The sequence below is a fragment of the Rosa rugosa genome, chromosome 5, assembly GCF_958449725.1.
Source record: "Rosa rugosa chromosome 5, drRosRugo1.1, whole genome shotgun sequence".
NCBI lineage: Eukaryota > Viridiplantae > Streptophyta > Magnoliopsida > Rosales > Rosaceae > Rosa > Rosa rugosa.
Window position 1 is genome coordinate 15,566,189 of NC_084824.1, and position 21,137 is coordinate 15,587,325.

Below are 21,137 nucleotides of genomic sequence, written 5' to 3' on the forward strand. Positions count from 1 at the left end.
AAAGACGACCTAGCTTTATAACTTTTAATCAAATTATTAACTTTTTTATGTATGGCTTAGCAAAATAAAACCCGGGAGTATCTAAACATATATATGTATTCATTCATTTTACCTTAACTTTACATCAATCACACATACTCGTCAAGGTGTGCAACGATTACAAACGTTAGTCGACTTTTTACTCTGCTAGGGTTTCTTTGCCCTAGTCGTCCGAACTGATCGAGCTTGCGAAGAGATGGCAGAGGAAACAGTGGCTCCTCCTACACCTTTTGAGGAGGCTATTGTCAGCCTTGTTGAAGGAGAAGATGCAATTCACGATTCATTTTCTACCTCTGTGGCCGGTTGTTGTCTAAGAAGGCGGAGGTGATCCCGACGTTCTCGGCGACGATCTCCAACGTGTGGGGACTAAGTGAGAGAATTTTTATCCGACAGGAGGAGGAGGAGATCTTCATCTTCCAATTCAAGGATAGGGACGTGAAGGATCGGATTCTCTCGGGGGGGGGGGGGGGGGGGTCCATGGTTTTACAACAATTCCATGTTGCAGCTGGCCGACTATGACGGCGTTTCTGCTCTCAAGGCGCCTCCGCTGCACCTCCTTGAGGTATAGGTGGCGGTGAAGGGTTTGCGCATTGCTATGCCCAATGAGAAGGGCATAGCGAGTGTGATTAAGTTTCTATAAGTCTTCTATGACGTTTCTATTTTCTTGTTTGTACCACAATTGCGTGCTTGACAAGTGAGGGCTAGTTGAATGATTTCTTTTTGTAGGAGGCGAAGCTTTGTCATTCTTGGATAGGCTTGCTTAAATAGTTAAATGTGAGCTTTCCAATTATTTTAATTAGTTTGTTTTAGCTTACATAAGTTTTACCGGATTTTCTTGGTGGAATTCTTGTGTAAGCTTTGGTTACATCGTAAAATTATAAAAGGGATGAAACGACCGCGTTTCATATTAAAGAGCCGCCAAGGTATCTTCTTTCTCCATTATTCTTTTCCTTGCGTTTATTATTTTTTCTTGTTGTAAATTCTTTACCTTTAATTTCCCTAATTCCTCTTTTCCGCACAACAATTTCTGAGTAGATCGGCCGAGGAGGAAGGTCTTATGATTTTAATTTCAATGCTTTTAGGGTTCTCGATTATATTTCAATTGAAATTTTGGGTCTTTTTCCTGAAACAATATTCCTGTACTCGGCTCAAGTAGTTTGAGCCTTTTGATTGCATATTTTCTTTAGCTGAATTTTAGTTCAAATTGAAATTAATGCTGCACAAGGAACAATTGAGGTGAAACAACTGTCCAAGAAAATTTTGTGCTAAATTTTTTTGTTAATTTACAGTTTAAAAATATTATGATCCAATGCAATTTTTTTCTTCTTCTTACCTGAATCTGTATGGTAGCATGATTCTTGTAGAGAATTGTATTGCTTTCGTCTTTTTTTTTTTTTCGAACCATTTAACTGGTTTTAGTTCTACATTAGAGTTTTCAACATGATCTTGGTTTATGTGGATTGATATAGCAGTTTGAATCTTCTTGTGGCAGCACCACGTAACTTCAACCTACCCAATTTGAGATTTGCTACTCTTTTGCCTCTTTACTCCCAATTTGTTCTTGATATTCACTGTCATTTTTTTATTATGTTGCAGAACATAATGACTAGTTATTATGGCAAGAGGAAAATACTAAGAGCAAGTTCATCCGTTGAGGTCACTGGATCAATAGTTCAATACTATTCACTATTTTTTGTCTTTTATTTCCACCATCTAGGTTACTGGTGTTTGGACCCAAAATGAACATTTTGGCCTGACAAGGCATGTGTTGGAGAAATTGAGCCAATGTCAGTGGCTCAAGCTATATATTGTCGACAAGTTCGAAATATATATTTAGAGGCTAAATAAAGCCTACTATGGAAGTATGACAAGTCAACTTTAGCATATTTTCCTACTTCGGCTAGGAAAAACCGAGCTAGACAAGGAAGGAGGGGTGGCAGACTAACCAAATGAAATCAAAATGTGCTGAAACTTTCCAGATCCATTCTAGACAGCCCAAGGATAATTTCTTATGAAGAGTGCAAGAGCTTTTTTTGAGTGGAAGGCCTTCAAACAATCAGCCCAATTTTCTACAGAAGCAAAACTGGAAAACTGGACCTGTAAGAGATCCAGCAGCATTTTCGGCCCAACCACATGGAATAAAAATCTGAAAATTTGTCAGGATGATCTAAACTCATAGTGGAACATTTCATATGCAGAAGTCGAAGGGATATAATGAAGTCTTGTTGGAGAAATAATTGAAGGAATAAAGGGGCAGAAACTGACCTAAAACCAGCTCAATATTCACATGTTCATGTTTCCTACCCACATGAAGAAAGCTAGATGCTTTTCTCTTTTTCCTTGGATATATTTTTCTTAGACAATCTCTTTAATAGATCATCATCACTTCCATGTTTTTGCACCTTCATGCCTTGCTTTCATTTCATCATTTCTCTATCTTTTCCATATTTTACAAATCACTTTCATACTCCACTTTCATTATTTTTCTTCCACTCATCATTTCACTCTTCTTTTTCTTCCCTATATAAACACCTTCTCTTCTCATTCTAAAAGACACATTCACAACACAACAACAACATCTCTAAGATGATCTAAGTTCTCTCTAGAGCAAACCTCTCTAAGAGCAACTCCTCTCCTTCTCTTTCTCTTAGCGGTGATCACACTCCTAGTCCTAGTCTTCTCAGAAGCCGACTTTCAGTGCCACCAAACCCTCTGTCAACGTGCTTCGGTCCTAGTCTCCTCGGGAGCCGACGGTAGTGCCGCGACCACAACGGTTACAGAACCAGCCAAGCAAGGGTAACGCCCTAGCAACCCAGCCAAGCTAAAGTCACGCTTTAGCAAGATCTCAATACTTCCCGGTGATTTCGCTCTGCTCAATCTGCAAAATTGAGTATCGACTTGTGAACAAGAAGAAACTTCAGCAAAGTCCTCACCACGAGGCACAAAGAATCCCACGACGAGGTTGGTGCTCTCCTCGTCTACAATCGCTTGAAAAGAAGTCAGGTCAAGGGACACCCCCGACGACCGCACCCGAACGGTGCTGACACGCCCGCGCAGAAAAGAGACTGTTGACCAGCTGCAGCAAAATTGGAGCCAAACAACTGGGTCAGATACCGTTCACAAAAGGTCAAATTGACCTAGAAAGTGACCCAGAGTGACCTTTTGTGAACAGTATCTGACCCAGTGACCTAGATGGTGGTGTTTGGCTCCAATTTTGCTGCAGCTGGTCAACAGTCTCTTTTCTGCGCGGACGTGCCAGCACCGTTCGGGTGCGGTCGTCGGGGGTGTCCCTTGACCTGACTTCTTTCAAGCAATTGTGGACGAGGAGAGCACCAACCTCGTCGTGGGATTCTTTGTGCCTCGTGGTGAGGACTTTTGCTGAGCTTCTTGAAAATCACCAAATCGATACTCGATGTTGTAGATCGAGCAGAGCGAGAACCACCGGGAAGTGAGGAGAACTTGCTAAAGCGTGACTTTAGCTTGGCTGGGTTGCTAGGGCGTTACCCTTGCTTGGCTGGTTCTGTAACCGTTGTGGTCGCGGCAATACCGTCGGCTCCCGAGGAGACTAGGACCGAAGCACGTTGACAGAGGGTTTGGTGGCACTGAAAGTCGGCTTCTGAGAAGACTAGGACTAGGAGTGAGATCACCGCTAAGAGAAAGAGAAAGAGAGGAGTTGCTCTTAGAGAGGTTTGCTCTAGAGAGAACTTAGATCATCTTAGAGATGTTGTTGTTGAATGTGAATGTGTGAATTGTGTTTCAATGTAACCTCTATTTATAGGCTACCATGCCAACTACTTTGGCATTAAACAAATGAAAGTGGAGCACTAATTGGAGATAAGGGAGGTGGAGGTGTAGGTGGAGCACTAATAGGAATGATGAATTTGGGAGATAAGGGAGGTGGAGATGGAGGTGGAGCACTAATAGGAATGATGAATTTGGGAGATAAGGAAGCACTTTCGGCTCCTTTATTCCTTCATGTATATCTCCATCAGAAATTCAGATTCTGGCCATGATGTCTTCATAAAAAATGTTCCACTATGAATCTAGATCATGCTGACCAAATTTCAGAGCTTTCTTCCATGTGGTTGGGCCGAAAATGCTGCTGGACCTCTTACAGGTCCAGTTTTCCAGTTTTGCTTCTGTAGAAAATTGGGCTGATTGTTTGAAGGTCTTCCACTCAAAAAAAGCTCTTGCACTCTTCATAAGAAATGATCCTTGGGCTGTCTAGAATGGATCTGGAAAGTTTCAGCACATTTCGATTTCATTTGGTTAGTCTGCCACCCCTCCTTCCTTGTCTAGCTCGGTTTTTCCTAGCCGAAGTAGGAAAATATGCTAAAGTTGACTTGTCATACTTCCATAGTAGGCTTTATTTAGCCTCTAAATATATATTTCGAGCTTGTCGACAATATATAGCTTGAGCCACTGATATTGGCTCAATTTCTCCAAGACATGCCTTGTCAGGCCAAAATGTTCATTTTGGGTCCAAATAGGTGGAAATGAAAGGCAAAAAGCAGTGAATAGTATTGATCCAGTGACCTCAACGGGTGAACTTGCTCTAAGGATAATACTATTAGTTCCCAAAAATTATACGAGGACCATAACTTCGCAAACAAACCCTAACTTGATTGAGTAATAAACTAGACAAAAACAAAACCCCAAAATAATGAGAAGTAAGCTGTCGAGGTAAACAGACCGTTGGTATGCGGGCACAAAGCCAAAATTTGGGCCGGGTCAATACACAAAACTGTTAAGGCCCAAAGGTGGTGGTGAAAATACTGAATTGCCATTGTCGGACTGTCCTCCTCAAACACCCCACTTCCTTCTCGAGCCACTGCAGACCACTCCGACCGTCGACGACCCACTTCAGCCACTGAACGCCTTCTGGGTATGTTTTAGGAATATGTCTTTACATGTAAAATCAGGGTGTCAGACCAAGTAGTTGCTACCCTGATTGTTGTTTTCAATTGTGTTATTTGATAGACTGGTTTTTGCATACCCAATGTGTTGTTTTACTTGGCCTTGTGATTCAGTTGTGCCATGACATCTGCTCATATGTGATGCTTTGGCATGTTTTTAGTATATCTTACTTATGGGGCTTAATGCAAATTCTCATTTTTGTTTTGTTTTGTTTTGCTCAATCTTCTGTTTTACTTTTGAATTATTGTCTTCTGTGATTGATTCAATACTGAAATTTTATGAATGAAATCTTAAAACTAGTCAGTTTAAAGATAACAATAACTAGTCATTGCATCTTGTTGTTTTGGCATTCAATTTTTTCATATGAATGACACAAAATTACCCATTGTTATCTATTTGGTGGATGATTCAGATGGAACAACTTAGTATTTAGCGTGAGAATAAGACTATAAACGTTCATTTAGGTTTGCAATCAGGGCTGAGAAATGACTGAATCAACTTGGGTTTCTATCTAGAAATCCTAGATTAGATTAGCCAAGATGAAGTCTTTTCCCATTATTCATCTCTTCAATAAATTTCTCGTGTATGCGTTGCACAGTGTAGTTCCTATTTCTTTTTTAGAATTAAATTACTCAACTCTACACTCCCTTTCAGATGAATTCTATGCTTATATCGCTTTTGTCAATATATATCATCTTTTGTGTCTCTATCATCTGCCATTGTTACTCGGACCACTTCCTGCCCTGAATTTTAAGCACCTGTTTTACAGTAAGACTCTTAAAATCTCGCGTGATCATCTATTTAAGATCCTCATGCTCTTCAGATTGCAGGGCCCTTAGAACAGCTGCAGTTTTCATGAATCTAAGGAGAGTTCATTTTAGTTGGTGCCATTGGTTCGCTTCCTCTCCTTCGACAATCTCATCGTCTGTTTCATGGGTCTCTCCTGTTAAGTTATCAAAATTCAATGCTCACAAACCAGATCCCCCTCCCGAAACCACAATTACAAGGACAGAAGCTAGGAGGAGATCCAAATATATATCTCACGATGCTGCCATCAACTTAATCAAGCGTGAGAGAGATCCACAGCATGCCTTGGAAATATTTAACATGGTTTCGGAGCAAAAGGGTTTCAACCACAATAATGCCACCTTTGCAACTATCCTCAATAAGCTTGCTCAGAACAAGAAGTTCAAGGCTGTTGATGCAGTTCTCTATCAAATGAAGTACGATACCTGCAAATATCATGAGGGTATATTCCTTAATCTCATGAAGCATTTTTCAAAATCATCTATGCATGAAAGAGTACTTGAAATGTTTTATGCTATCCAGCCAGTAGTTCGGGAAAAGCCATCTCTCAAATGCATTAGTACTTGTTTAAATCTACTGATTGAAGCGAATCAGGTTGATTTGGCCCAACAGTTTCTCATGCATTTGAAGAAGAGTCTTAACTTGAGGCTGAATACATGCATTGTCAACATCTTGGTTAAGCACCATTGCACAAATGGGGATCTTGAATCTGCCTTTGAGGTTGTGAAGGAAATGAAAAAGTCTAAGCTTTCCTATCCTAATTTGATTACTTACTCGACTCTAATTGATGGTTTATGTCAAAGTGGAAGACTGACAGAAGCAATGGACCTGTTTGAGGAAATGATCTCAAAGGATCAGATATTGCCTGATGTGCTAACGTACAACATTTTGATTAATGGTTTTTGCCGTGGTGGGAAAGTTAATAGGGCAAGGAAGATATTGGATTTTATGAAGAGCAAAGGATGCAACCCAAATGTATTCAATTACTCAGCTCTGATGAATGGATTCTGTAAGGAGGAAAGATTGGAGGAGGCCAAGGAGCTTTTGGATGAAATGAAGAGCTTTGGTATCAAACCAGATACAGTTGTCTACACTACTTTAATTGATTGCTACTGTAGGACTGGGAGAGTTGATGAAGCGATAGAGTTGCTCAAAGAGATGAAAGAAAGACGGTGCAAAGCTGATACTGTGACTTTCAATGTGATACTTGGAGGACTATGTAGAGAAGGCAGAATTGAGGATGCGCTTGAGATGCTGGACAAACTTCCTTATGAGGGTATCTATCTGAATAAGGGAAGCTACAGGATTGTGTTGAATTCCTTGTGTCAGAAAGGCGAACTAAACAAAGCTAAAGAGTTGTTGAGATTGATGATGGGTAGGGGGTTTGTACCACATTATGCAACTTCAAACGAGTTGCTAGTTAGCCTTTGTGAGGCTGGAATGGCAGATGATGCAACTATGGCTTTATTTGGATTGGTGGAGTTGGGTTTCAAACCACTGCCTGATTCCTGGGCTCTTTTTGTTGAATCAATTTGCAGAGAAAGAAAGCTGCTGCCTGCATTTGAACTGCTCGATGAATTAGTTAATGAAGAGTTTGATTAACCCCAATATGGATTTAAGATGCAACAGAAACTTCAATGGTTGGCTTGCAAAACTCACAGATGAAATTACGGATTCTTCAAGAGAAAAACTATGGGATGAAAATGCGTTCTGATCGGCTTTGCGACCTTGATTTACTCCATTCTGGTGAGAGGGGAAAGGGTCATACATTATGATATGAAGGCACAGAAATTCGGTCCCTGGCACATAAGTGGAATTGGAGGGATATTAACATGCTAGAGAAGTATAGACAGAAACACGATATTCATGAAAACCCATCTGATGGTCTCTCATGCTATCTTGACCTAGTTCGTCTGACATTACAGGAGGAAAGCTCATTTTAGGCCAGTTTTGGAGGTTAAGCTAAGCTTGATGTTGTTGGCAAGAAATTAGTGTAGAAATGGAAAATGCACTCTTTACCATGAACCATGTACTTTGTAATGTTCTTTTATACTAGAAAGCAACAAGTTTTTGACCATCATCGAAAGGTGTCTTAACAGAACTAAAACCCTCCATTTATATCAAAAATCAATACCATAAATGATAGCCGTCAACTATGCCTAAAATCAACGATCTACCATGTGCAAGCAGGTGCCTCATGCCAAGAATGGCCATTGAATATTTCATAATGGATAAGCATTAAGAAGATTATACAAACGCTACTCTACAAGAGAGGTAGCATGAGGGGAGGCATGAGCCATTGAAAAGTGATGGTGATATCCTTGGTCTCTATTTTATACAGGAGGATATGATGATAGTAACCCCAGAATTGAAAAGTTTGTGCATATTGTTGATTACCAAATTGAATGCCTTATCCCAAGGCCATTGCATGTCAATATAAGACCCTTGTAGCGGTTAAGATACTCCTGCAGAACACAAACCAAAAGTTAAAAAAAGGAAAGAAAGCGAAAGTAGGAATTTGAAGCAGAAACAGAATAGTATCTGATGGCAGAAAAGGAGATGAATATCTTACATTTATGTTATAGTCATAGACGTAAAGCATCCCTTGCTTGTCATATTCTCTTCTCTTAGCTGGGTCACTCAAAACGTACTGTATGATAAAATCAAAATACATTGGTTAGATTCAAATCATTTGCCCACATTAGATTTTAATCATTTGTCCATCTTCTCTTAGTTGGGTCACTTTTTCACATCTCGCTGTTCATTGTTCCACAAGAATTACTATTACTTAACAGACACGTTGAAAAACAACTAAAGTAACTAAACATTCTATCGTCTTTGGAACTAAAAATTGGTGATGCAGCATAAGTTTTCTGTGAAGGCAATGACTGACTTGTGGAACCACCAAGACACTCTGATTAAAGATAATACATACATGGAATCTAAGTGAGTACTGGTCCGTGAGTTCAATTTGGGAGTCATAAAGGAGAAATAACATAGTGCATTGGTGCATTAAGAAAATATGGAAGCTGAATATGCTGAAGGCTTCACTCAGCTCAAGTAAGTTTAATGTCACTTCATCAAGCCTCAGTAGTTTTCTTCTGCCATTACATATTCTCTATGGTAGCATAACAAGTACTTAAACTTGAGCATAATTATATATCAACCCCAAATGTAATTTTAAACCTCTCCTTCAGACTATAAAGTCAGCTATTTGCACTATATAGCACTTCCGTCATACCACAATACTAGTAAGATGACCTTGATTGTCACAAGTAATCAAATTATCTCATAGGACTATTGCACACTGATGTTTCATTGGATCAGCAGCCTATATTCCAGGTACAGAAGGCAGCCTATATTCCCCATTCCTCCCAACATATTATCTTTTAGGGAAACCAACAAAGATCCAAGTTCCTACTGCATGCAATGATCTGAAAGACTGTTCTTCAGTCCTAAACGCTCTATCCAAAGCCACAGAAGAAAAAGATAAAACAGAGGAGAAAAAGAAAAAGAAAATAATACAGAAGAGAAGGCATTAGAAAACCCATAAAGCCTCCATTAAATTAGTATCATCTAGAAAAGACACCAGAAGTGTAGAGAAAACATTGTTAGCAAGAAACTCATATATAAATATAAATTGTGAAAAAGCAACAAATAAATTTGCATTCCAGTGTTTTGGATCAAAAACAAATATCTAGTTCTTTCAAATAACAGTCATCAAATTGGAAAATTTATAAATGAACTCACCATATCACTTATAAAGGATTCATACGTACACAGAAGAACAACCCGGACAATCATTTTTGTAAGACATTTACTTTGCCTGCTAAGTTCTTTTGCAAGCATATCCAGCTATGAATCATTTGGTATTTACAATTCAAATTTTACTTTCCAATTTTTCAATAACTTTAGCAGTCGGGTGGTTTCAAAACCCAATACATATTACACACCTCTTCACCTTTCTAAATAAATCCAGCATTAAGCCATTAACTCCAACATCAAGTACAGTTTTACGTATCTCAAATGAAATCCTCGTCACATTACTGATATGGAATGTTTGTTGCAACAGTACCAAACTCAGACCCACATTCTCTACCAACCAGGTAATATCTGCAAATTTGTAAATTGAGGGAAATTTACGACGGACTAGTTAGGGAGTAAGTGGGTGTACATTTATAAGGGGGGTATGTACACTTCCCATGATTCATCGTTGGGTTGTTTTGAATATTGTTGGTTAACAACAGAAAAAGTGAATGGATTTTTTTATTCTAAATCTTATGAATGCATAACTATTCTTCTTATTAAAAAGAAATTTAATTTCATCTTTACTAATGGAGAATTGTAGATTTAGTGTAGAAAGTCTTGATGGTTATAACACTAAGTAATGTGAGGGGGATTATGGGCCAGAGAGTTTAGTTATGTGATTCTCTCTTTACTTAGCAAAGAGATCATATTGTTCAATGCATTCATAAGTAATCTCTCTCTCAATTCACAAAGTGATTGCAGATAGACAAAGTGAAAAGACAATTCACAAAGGCTTCAAGAGAAATGAGGCTGATGGTGGGTTCGACTACATACATGATTTGCAGCAAAACGAGTCTCTCTCTGATGTGGAGGTTGGAGGTAACGGTAACTTGTTGGGTGAAAAAGACTAGGTGTATAGAGCAAAAAAAGAATAGACGTTAAAACCAGTAATTTAGGATAAAATTTAGAGAGAGAGGTCCAAATACCAAATTTAGATGTATGAATATAAGCATTCTTTTTTTTTTAATAGGATTTGATGTTATTAGATATCAAAGTCATGAAAACAGGTCAGAGTCTAACATTCACTTACATAAGAATCCGGTGAAACCGGATAAACCTATCTAAGCTAGAGGTGGCAAACGGGCTGGCTCGGCCCATTTTAAGCGGGCCTAGTCGTGCTTCGTGCCGTGCTTGGGCCGGCCCATTTATTATCGTGCCGGGCTCGTGCCGGCCTATTTACTTAAACATTAAGCCTGGTCCGGCCCATGGCCCGAGCTCATATCGTGCCGGGCCGTGCTTGTGCCTACCCACTATAAAACACGATTTTAAAATCTTAATTTGAATAAATAAAAATTAATTTTATTTAACTATTTAGAAAATTAAAATAAATTAAGTTCTTCAATGTTTTTCTTAATCTTAGCTTTTTAAGATTAGTTTTCTAATAATTTTTTACATTCCACTACAAGAAAGAAAGAAAGAAAATATATTGCTTTTAGTATATTATTGTGAGATTAATCTTTATTAATATAATGAAGATTTAATATCATATTATTCTTTCCTTCATTCTATAGTTGTATTATTATGAGATTAGTCTTTATTAATAAACATATATTTAATATTTAGAAAATAGTTTATGTCAAAACAAGGATATAATGTTTTATTTCACTATTTTGACAACATAAAAGAAATAGCATTGGACTGGGAGTTTTTGCTCGGTTTTTTTTTTTTTTTTGTCAGAAAGTTCGGCTGGGAAGGTCGAAGGGATGATCGTGCTTTACAAGACTGGTCTCCGATCCTCGCTGCTAGGTCCTCGAATCGACGGTGCCCTAGAATCCAATCGATGGGGTACGGTTGCGGGGCCTGGATCTGGGATGGTTTTTCTGTGCTGGAGGTATGTCGCGGCGGCGTTGGTACGAGAGGCAAGGCGGAGCGTGGTGACGGGTCAGGCGACGTGGGTCAACGACGGAGCTCGGCCGGAAGGGTGAGGTACGACGGGATGGTGGGAGGACAAGGCGGACTGGCCCGAACAGGAATGATGGGCCTGGAGCAAGCTTCCTTGGTGGACTACCCATGTTGGGCCACAAACTGTTGGGCTAGGGTTTTGCCCTAGTCCATTGCTATTTGGGCTAGGGTTTAGGCCCTTGGCCCAACCCTATGTTTTTAGCTTTAGTCTAATTACAATAATGTTTCTTGTATTAGGAACCTAGATCTCTAGCGCATTCGGCGTAGTACCAATGGAGGATCCTCGCTACCTTTACGTATTTGATGTCTAATGAGTAGATCTATTTCTATGTACCACTGTGGGTACTACCACTATTTTCTTGTCTGCCTATGTCCTTAAATGGCAGCGGAAGGGTATGTAACGGCCTATTCTGGCTTGTGATGAATGATATTATTGCCCCTCGGGCTGATTCAAAAAGAAATAGCATTGGTGGAATTGTCATGAAATTTTAAATAAAGAGGTCTAATATTCAAATCTCATCATTGTGGTTTTTTAATATTTTTAAAAACAAAATGAAATTTTGTGTTTGTAACGAGCCGGGCCACAATATGTCGTGCTCGAGCCATGTCGGGCCCATTACGGGCTCGGGCTCGGTCCGGGCCAATGGGCCAATATTCCTAGGCCCAACCCGACCCGTTATTCTAACGTGCTCGGGTCGTGTCGGGCCACTAACGGGCTTGGGCCGTGCCGGGCCTCTTTTAAGCGTGTCGGGCCCGTGCAGTGCTCATGCTTAGCGGCCTGTTTGCCACCTCTAATCTAAGCCAATACTAACTCATTAAAAGGGACGCTCGTCGGAAAGCAAGCCTAAAACGAGCAAGAACAACCTCGCTATTCTAAGGAAAAATCATGCATCTAGTCTAATTTGCCAGCACGTCATTGTGGTACAAATAACAACTAGAAACATCTTAGAACAACTCATAGAGACTATTCCAACTCTAGAAGGCTTGTAACCAGATGTCTAATAGCAGAGACTTAAGAAAATACTAGCTCCTCCCCCTTAGGGTTGGAGCCAGCACCATCCTTAGCCTCTTCAGGAGCCAACAACCTCGGCAACAGGTTGGTCTTGCTCTTCTTGTCCAATGCCACTGTAGCAGACTCAACCAGCCCAAGCTTGAGCTCAAGTCTAGGCCCGAAGGCCCAACTGCCCCTTAGTCCAAGTTTAAGCCCAAGCTCAACGACCCAAGCCCAATTCTCAGACCTACTGAAATGGGCCCAGGTATGCCCATGTGATCCAGGTCCAGGCCCAGAGGTCCAAACCCAGACAAGAACGTTGGTCCGAGCACCCTGTCCCAGCCAGCCTATCGCCGCCGCCGTCTCCACCCTGTCTGGGGGTCATCCACCCCAGGCAGCCATCCTCAAAAGCGGCACTGCACTACCGCACCAGTGCCTACAGATCGGTAGCACTCCAACGCCGATCATCAATCGCCTCGACCTCGACTTCTCCCAGTTGGTATGAAAATTCGACCCGCTAAACCGCCGGCACTCGTCCAACACCGCAGCGATTAGTCTTTCACCCAGACCCCAGTCACGGCAGTATCAATCTGACGTACCTACCGCCGATCTGCCGCGATTCACAGTGCCAAGACCCGGCCACCAAGATCCTAGAACAACCGGATCTTTTCGAAACCTCTGCCACCACCAAACAGACCCTGAGATCTGCAACGCACGACCTACGGCGCAGCTCGCCGGTGAAGACGACCACGTCGACGCCACACTCTGCTCAGAAACCCTAGGGCTCTGCTCTCTTCCAATTGTAATTATAGATTGATTCTTAAGTTTGAATAGAAGCATTCTTGTGTCTTACTATAAGAATATATATAGTTTTTTCGTGACTCAAGTTCTCAAACCAAACAAAATTAAAAGAAATATCCTTGAAAAAAAGGAAAACAAATATATTGCTACCGTATTAACCGTAATTAGTCAAGTCATCAATCCATGGGAGGTTTTCCGTAGTATGAGAGTTATTAATCAAAGACTTACTTGGCAGAAATTTGGCCATTGAATCATATATATCTAAGCAAACTTCAAAATCTTACTGGGGTTATGGCATAAAGACGCCAATATATGTTTAGCAATTCCTAACAATGACAGAAAGACCACCTAGCTTCATAACTTTTGATCAAATTATTAACTTCTTTATGTATGGCTTATAGCAACGATTTTCTCATTAAGCTTAAGTTAACACGGCACATTACATACCTTTTTTTCATCATAGAAAGACAGATATGGAAATGTGGTATATATCATATTATCACTCATTAACAAACAATCAGTGCTCCGTTATTCAAAAATAAGCCTATAAATTATGTAAAAACTGATTTTTCCATGTGATAAATGGTATTGGGCACATAATAACCCCTTAGTTAATTTTATTTATAGTTTTTATTTATTTATTTAAATACCTGAACTTTACCTCACGTACTCGTCAAATTTTAATTTTTGCATGTTTTCAATTTCAATTATTTTTCAATCATGAAAAAATTGGTTACATCGTAATACTATGAAAAAAGGGCCGAAACGACTGCGTTTCTTATTAAAGAGCCGCCTTTCTCTAAATCGTAGTAAATAAGGGAAAAGCAAACCCTTTCTTCCCTAAAATCCCAAATCTACAGAGCGCGCTTCTTCTTCTTCTTCAAGCTCCCGCACACGAACCCAACCAAGGTATCTTCTTTCTCCCTCATATTTCTTGTTGTAAATTCTTTACCTCTAATTTCCCTAATTCCTCTTTTCCGCGCAACAATTTCTGAGTAGATCGGCCGAGGAAGAAGGTCTTATGATCTTAATTTCAATGCTTTTAGGGTTCTCGATTATATTTCAATTGAAATTTTTGGTCTTTTTCCTGAAACAATATTCCTGTAACTCGGCTCAAGTAGTTTGAGCCTTTTGATTGCATATTTTTCATTAGCTGAATTTTAGTTCAAATTGAAATTAATGCTGCACAAGGAACAATTGAGGTGAAACAACTGTCCAAGAAAATTTTTTGGTAGTGCTAAATTTTTTTTGTTAATTTACAGTTTAAAAATATTATGATCCAATGCAATTTTTTTCTTTCTTCTTACCCTGAATCTGTATGGTAGCATGATTCTTGTAGAGAATTGTATTGCTTTCGTCTTGTTTTTTTCGAACCATTTAACTAGTTTTAGTTCTATATTAGAGTTTACAACATGATCTTGGTTTATGTGGATTGATATAGCAGTTTGAATCTTCTTGTGGCAGCACCACGTAACTTCAACCTAGTCGATTTGAAATTTGCTACTCTTTTGCCTCTTTTCTCCCAATTCGTTCTTGATATTCACTGTCTTTTGGTTGCTTGTTTATTTTGGTTTCTTGATCTTGTTGCGCACACATGGTGATACTAGATGAATGTGGATGACCTAATTACTGGTTAAATGCAGGGTGTTGCAGCATTTTGGGACTGTGGTTGAGATAGTTTCTTGGAACTTGGGATTGGTCTTTGAGGGAAAGGCAGTTCTGCTTATTCTGATTTGAACATGTCGAGTAAGAAAGAAGAGAAGGCTCAGGCTGCAGCAGAAAGGATCAAGGCTCAGGCCTTGAGTGCTGCCAAAGGTCTTAGTCGAGCTCAGGCTGAAAGGGCTGCTGCTGCTGCCGCCCGAAATGTTAATGCTTATGGACAGAAGGAAGAAGGACCCAGCAGATGGCAGGAGAAAAGGGAAGCCAAGAGACAGATGTATTTGATGAGTACTGAAAAGGCAGTGAGACTGGGTGAAAGGAAAGACCTGAAGGCTAATGTATCTACTGTTGGTAGTGCAGCTTCACAATGCCAGAAGTGTTTCCAACCTGGGCATTGGACATATGAATGTAAGAATGAACGTGTATACATCTCAAGGCCCTCTAGGACTCAGCAACTCAAAAATCCTAAACTGAAGATGAAGGTGTCACTATCCTACGATCTGGATGGTCCAGATCCAGATACTAAAAAGGAAGAGAAGAGTGAAAAGCTGTCGAAGAAAAGCAAGAGGAAACATAGGCGAGGTTCTGATTCTGACAGTGATAGTGAAGCTTCAGTTTTTGAGACTGATAGTGGGGAATCATCAGTTACAGGTTCTGATTATTCTTCTGAAGGGAGTAGTTCAGATTACAGTTCATCATCTGATTCCGAGGAGGAGAGAAGGCGCCGGAGGAAGAAGAAGAAGCAAAAGACAAGACGTAAAAGATACTCCTCATCATCTGAATCTTCTGATTCAGAATCAGCTTCTGAATCTGATTCTGATGATAGGAGAAGCCGGAAGAAGAGCAAGAGGCACAGCAGAAAGCGTTAAACTAAGGTACTTGAGCAGAAGGAAAATGTTGGTGGATGGTTCAAGTGTGTCGTGTATTACCAATCAGTCGATGAATGTTAACAAGCTATTCCATGAAACTAGTTCAATTATGGGGTTTCTGAGATGAATGATTAGGTATGTTATCAATTCGCGGCCAATACATCCTTGTGGATGTTTCCTTGGCATTTATTTCTTTTTGACTGTGTTGCTTTATTTGAAGTTTTTCTGTAATACTTCGTTGGTTTTATGAATTGAGCTTTTCTTGGTAAATTTCCATTGTTTTTCAATTTGCAGAGCAGTGGTAGCGTTTGAAATATAATGTAACTTTGTTATTGTGAGTTGAATCATCTGGTATAGTGGCATCGCCCTGTGAGGCTATGACCGATAATCCGATATGGCGATTAAGCTTAGACAGATAAACGCTGTATTGACTGTTGGTTTTCTGAATAGGTCTGTCTTATGTCAGCGATGTGAAAAAGAAAAAGAAAATGTTTAAAATTATAACGAAAATGCTTGAGACACCAAAAAATTACACCAGATGACATGGCAAGTGCCACATAATCACTTTAGACGTAATAATTTCTATCAATATATATTTTCCTCTTGTAATTTTATCATTATAAAAAAATTTAATAATATCATTTATAAAAGAAATTAATAATGATTTCAACAGCAGCAGAAGAATTGACCCCTAGCCTCTTCTCCAGTCGTGTTCTTCCAAGCTACTTCCATGGCTTTGCCACGGATGCGGTAGTAGACTTTTATTAACAAAAAAAGAAAAGAAAAAGAATTACACCACACACACATATATTCATGAAACAACTGCTGTAGTTTTTCAGTTTCAATGGAAGTTATGATTTGAAGGATATGAGTGAACATGTATAGAATAATGGGGAAATGATCACTTATTCAATTTTAGCTTAAAAATTGCCCACTTACCCAAACACTCTAAGAGATTGCCACTTACCCAAACACTCTAAGAGATTATTTCCCTAATACTCAATTAAGTTTTTTTTAATTCATTTTTATTTATTTTTGGGACAATTTTGCCCTCTCCTTTTTTGTCACTTAGAGAAATAAGTAATTGGAGACCTTGCTTGACTCCGGTGGCGGACTCCGGCGACTGGTGACTCGACTCCGGCGACCGGACTCCTGCGATTGGTAACACGGAATCCGGCAACCGATGACCAAATCCAAATCATCTTCCATAGTTATATATATCTTCCAAATCATCTTCCATAGTTATATATATCTTCCTCCTCCATACCAACTACAACAACAGACATGATGATGAAAGAAGCGATGGAAACTCATATAGCATATAGCTCATAGCTAGAATACAATTCCAGCAAGTCTGAAAATTCTCTTCCCGCATGCCTTGAGTTATGGAGATCAAGTTTTAGGGTCTCTTCTTCTTCTTCTTCCTCCTCCTCTTATTACTATTTTAAAAGTTATTATTGAAAAATTTAATCTCTACTTCTTCCTCCTCCTCTTATTACTATTTTAAAAGTTATTATTGAAAAATTTAATCTCTATTGAGAGAGACATGTTGGAAATTAAATTCCAGAAAAGCAATGATGTGTCATGTCCACATCATTTGGGATCCAATTTTGGTACAAAAATTTGGGATCTCTAGCATAAATCAAATTATAAACCAACTACAATTCATACTTTAATTTTGTGAAAAGTAGATCCCCATAAAAACAAAAACAGAAAATCAAATCAAATCAAGATAGCAAACTATTTTTTATCAAAATTGCATGTTTTTATTTTTTCATCAAAATATCTCATATTGTTTGTAAATATTTCTTGAACTAATAGAATTACATAATGTTCTCTGAAAAAAATAAAATTACATAGTGAAAAATTAAACTAACAGAGATCATCTATGATGAATAGAGGGGGGGGGGGGGAAGGGAAGCCCGAACACTATCCACTCCGACCAATAATTCCCACGTACATAAGCCCTTGTGGATCCTTTTGCCTATTTGGTGTATTGAGTCATCTACTTGAATCCTTCGCCATAACCCATTTTGCGGGCAATGCTGCACATGAACACCTCAAGGGGGCGGAGGTTGTAACTGGCCTGATTGACCTTCCCCTTACCAGTTCTGTACTTGGTCACACCCATTGAATAACTCAGCTCATCCTCTGAGGCAGCTTGAGGTATGTGAATCTTGTTTCCCAATATAAGAAACGGCACCATTTCCAGTGACTCCTCGGAGACAAGAGCATCGAGCTCCTTTCTTGATTCCGCAAATCTCCCCGTCATTAGCATCAACCATGTAGACTACAGCATCCACACTGGCATAATAGTCAAAGGTGATGAAGTTAACATTCCCTATAGTCAGAGTGCGTGAGTTTGGTTGATGAGTAGGTTCACTTTGTATTACTCTCCCACATTCGAGTAAGTTACACAATGTGGTCTCTCCACGGTAAATTCTAAGGTACCTTCATGTATGCGATACCCACATTTATAGATATGACAACAAATTTGTAATAGAGAGTCATTTTTGGGTAATTTTAGTTCTATTAGAGGCAATTACTCGACCTATGACATTTTTACATGTTTATGAACAAATTGTTGTTGATGTGGTAATTTGGTTCAATTATATGTAAATGTGTAAAACGAATGTGCATGGTAACTTTATTGTTAATGTTGTAGATTTAGTTCAATTAAATTGTAATTTTGCTTCAATTAGTTGTAAAATGAGTATATGATATACATTCAAGTACCATAGAGCATTTCCACTATTATCAAGCCCTAAGAACAAGTTCTTAGCCTTTCTATTCAGTAACCCCAAGAATGTAGGAGCTCCATAAAGCCAAACGTGTCTGCTTTCTTACTGGAGTAGAGAAATTTCTAAAATCGATTTAGACAACGTCTAGGTGTGTTTCTTTCTTAGTAATAGGTTAACCTAAGTACTCGATGACCCAAGGCAGGAACCCGAACCCTTACTTTCCCAAGTACTCAAACTGAATGCCCATAATCGAGCCGTTCATTGGGGCAAAGGAGCTCTTTTGGTTCTTCTGCTCATATATAGAGAGGCCGCCTTGGATTATGTAAGAGAAAGAGGACTCGAAGAATTGGAGAAGAGAGGGTTTCCAATCTAGGGCTCTCTCCAGTCTGTTTTGAAGCGAGAGTCATGGGATGAATTCACCATCAATCCTATGAGGCGGAAACTGGTTTGGTTGTTGGAGAGAGGAGAGAGGTCCAAGGTTTCAAAATGATGGATTTGGGGTCTAGGGGTAGAAGATAGAGGGAGAGAGGGCGAGGGCACTGAAAGTTGTGGGTTTTGGTTATGGGTCTGTGTCGAGACTCGAGAGTGAGGCGCTATCGAGAGATTGAGGAGTTGTGGGTATTTTTGTTATTCTTTTGCTCAAGTGTTTAGGCTTCAAGCCCGCCTATATCAATTTGGACAAAGACTCACACAACAGAATTTTATAAAAATGTGGTCTGAAGACTACCATTTTAAATTTGGGATTTGCCTCCTATCAATTTGACTTCCCTCTTTGCGGAGTTAGAGAAATATGGTGGTGGGAAATCTCCTTCCTTCAGTCAAATATATTGATCAGACCACAGTTTTATTATTTTTCGTTGTATGATTAATACATGTTGGGGATGAAATTTGGGGTTTGAGATGGGATTTGGCACCACTACATGGTGGGAAAATTGCCGCTCAATTTTTTAAGCGTCACACAACGGTTTTATTCTTAAATGTCTTCTGAACTTATTCAAAAGTCCATATCAGACAACAGATTTCGTAAAAACGACGTCCGAAAAAATAAAAATCAATCAGACGACCGAAAAAAATAAAAATCAATCAGACGACATAAAAGTATGATGCGTCGTGTGAGAGGCGTTGTCTGATTCAATTTTTGTAGTAGTGGTTGTCTATTGATAGGCTCAAAATTATGTCCATCTTCCCGATCCAACTTGAGTTGGGAAACCTGATAAAGAAACATGAGTTGGGAAACCTGATAAGCAAAGAACAACGCTCAGAATTTTCTAATCCAACTTGCATTTGCAAACATTGCCTTATCTGGAATTCTTTTGATCCTGAGAAACTGAAGCCCATTATTCAATATTGCCAGGTCTCCCTGCCTGGTTCCTCTTGAACCCAACATGAACTGTAGTATATTGTTACTCTCTCTCCCTCTCTTTTTATATTTATGTTACGGATATTTAGATACTTCAGATCCAAAGGTCATTGGCCAAGGTTTTCTGGTCCTAGCAGGAAAAATTTTTGTGCGATTTATATTATTGTATGGATTAAATTCTTGTGTATATGCAGAGCTGTGATCAGCATGATGGTAAAAAGACTTGGAGAAGGAGATTAGATACAGAATGGTCACAACACGACTGATGCAGAAACTAAAGCCTTGTGTTTTTATGTGATTCGTGGATCCAAACTGTTTCTGGTGACTTTCTCTGGGTACCTCACACAGAATGCTATACCGCCTGGGGTACCGAACCAACTCCTAAATCCTGAACCAAGAACACAGCATTAGAGGGGTAAACCGTACCGGACGGTTTACGCCTCTCCGATGCCTGAGTGAGAAACTAATATATAAGTGGATTCAAGTAAATAGTGGATAAAGAAGTTATTACCCTTTATACTCGAGCTTGGGGAAGGAGTTCCCCCCTCTTCTCGATGTGGGACGCAGGTTGTCCCTGTTATCCTTCTATCGTGTAATTAGATGGGCTGTGCTGGCCAGGTCCAGGCCTATGATGCCCGGGGTGGCATCCTCCATGGGCCCCGTCATGGTGGGTTGTGAGCCCGGCCCATGGCATGGTCTGTGTATCCCTACGGGCCCCAGTTGAGTGACAAACCTGGTGTACCTTCTAGTATGTACACAAACTATGTATGGAGGTAGCAGTAATAGAAACTCGCTCTCTGTACTCTCACTCTACTATCGATACCAGCCTCGATTAATCCCGTTAGCAACAATCAGGGGCGGAGCCACGTGGGGACCCAGTGGGTCCCCGTGCCCCACTGAATTATATATATATATATATATATATATATATATATATATATATATATATATATTTTTTTTTTTTTTTTTTTTTTTTTTTTTTTTTACTTTCTGTATACGAAAACAAGTATAAGTTGCGTAGAGTTTGTAAATTTCATTGCTAGCCAACTTGGCGTAGTGGCAAGGCTATGATGTATTTTTCAACTGGTTTCAATTGGTCCCATGGTTCGAATCACATGCGATAGGAAGATTGGCTTTTGAATTTTTTTTTTCTTTTTTCTTTTTAAGAGCATTGACACAATTTTTCCTTATAGTTTTAGAAGCTAAAAGTAAATTATGTCTCCATGATTTGTCTAATATATAAA

The 21,137-nt window shown here is 39.4% G+C and overlaps 2 protein-coding genes across 4 annotated transcripts; both read left to right on the top strand.

Moving 5' to 3' along the window:
• The first annotated feature begins 4,545 nt into the window (after positions 1-4,545).
• On the top strand, positions 4,546-7,836 carry LOC133709926 (pentatricopeptide repeat-containing protein At5g18475-like). 2 transcript variants are annotated; one of them, XM_062135886.1, is made up of 2 exons: positions 4,546-4,924; positions 5,787-7,836. In XM_062135886.1, exon 2 carries the CDS (start codon positions 5,812-5,814, stop codon positions 7,363-7,365), a length of 1,554 nt encoding a protein of 517 aa, XP_061991870.1. In that variant the 5' UTR covers positions 4,546-4,924; positions 5,787-5,811; the 3' UTR covers positions 7,366-7,836. The 2 variants fall into 2 exon arrangements, with proteins under 2 accessions (XP_061991870.1, XP_061991869.1); XM_062135885.1 differs by having other exon boundaries at positions 4,547-4,924; positions 5,780-7,836.
• A 6,198-nt stretch (positions 7,837-14,034) lies between these two features.
• Positions 14,035-16,062, top strand: LOC133709064 (uncharacterized). 2 transcript variants are annotated; one of them, XM_062134663.1, is made up of 2 exons: positions 14,035-14,173; positions 14,908-16,062. In XM_062134663.1, the coding sequence occupies exon 2, from the start codon at positions 15,004-15,006 to the stop codon at positions 15,790-15,792; it is 789 nt and encodes a 262-aa protein (XP_061990647.1). In that variant the 5' UTR covers positions 14,035-14,173; positions 14,908-15,003; the 3' UTR covers positions 15,793-16,062. The 2 variants fall into 2 exon arrangements, with proteins under 2 accessions (XP_061990647.1, XP_061990648.1); XM_062134664.1 differs by having other exon boundaries at positions 14,078-14,173; positions 14,918-16,062.
• The last annotated feature ends 5,075 nt before the right edge of the window (positions 16,063-21,137 follow it).

What these genes read in the sequence shown, in the direction of transcription:
- LOC133709926 (XM_062135886.1), top strand. Translation starts at nt 5,812, where the DNA reads ATGAATCTAAGGAGAGTTCATTTTAGTTGGTGCCATTGGTTCGCTTCC.
- LOC133709064 (XM_062134663.1), top strand. Translation starts at nt 15,004, where the DNA reads ATGTCGAGTAAGAAAGAAGAGAAGGCTCAGGCTGCAGCAGAAAGGATC.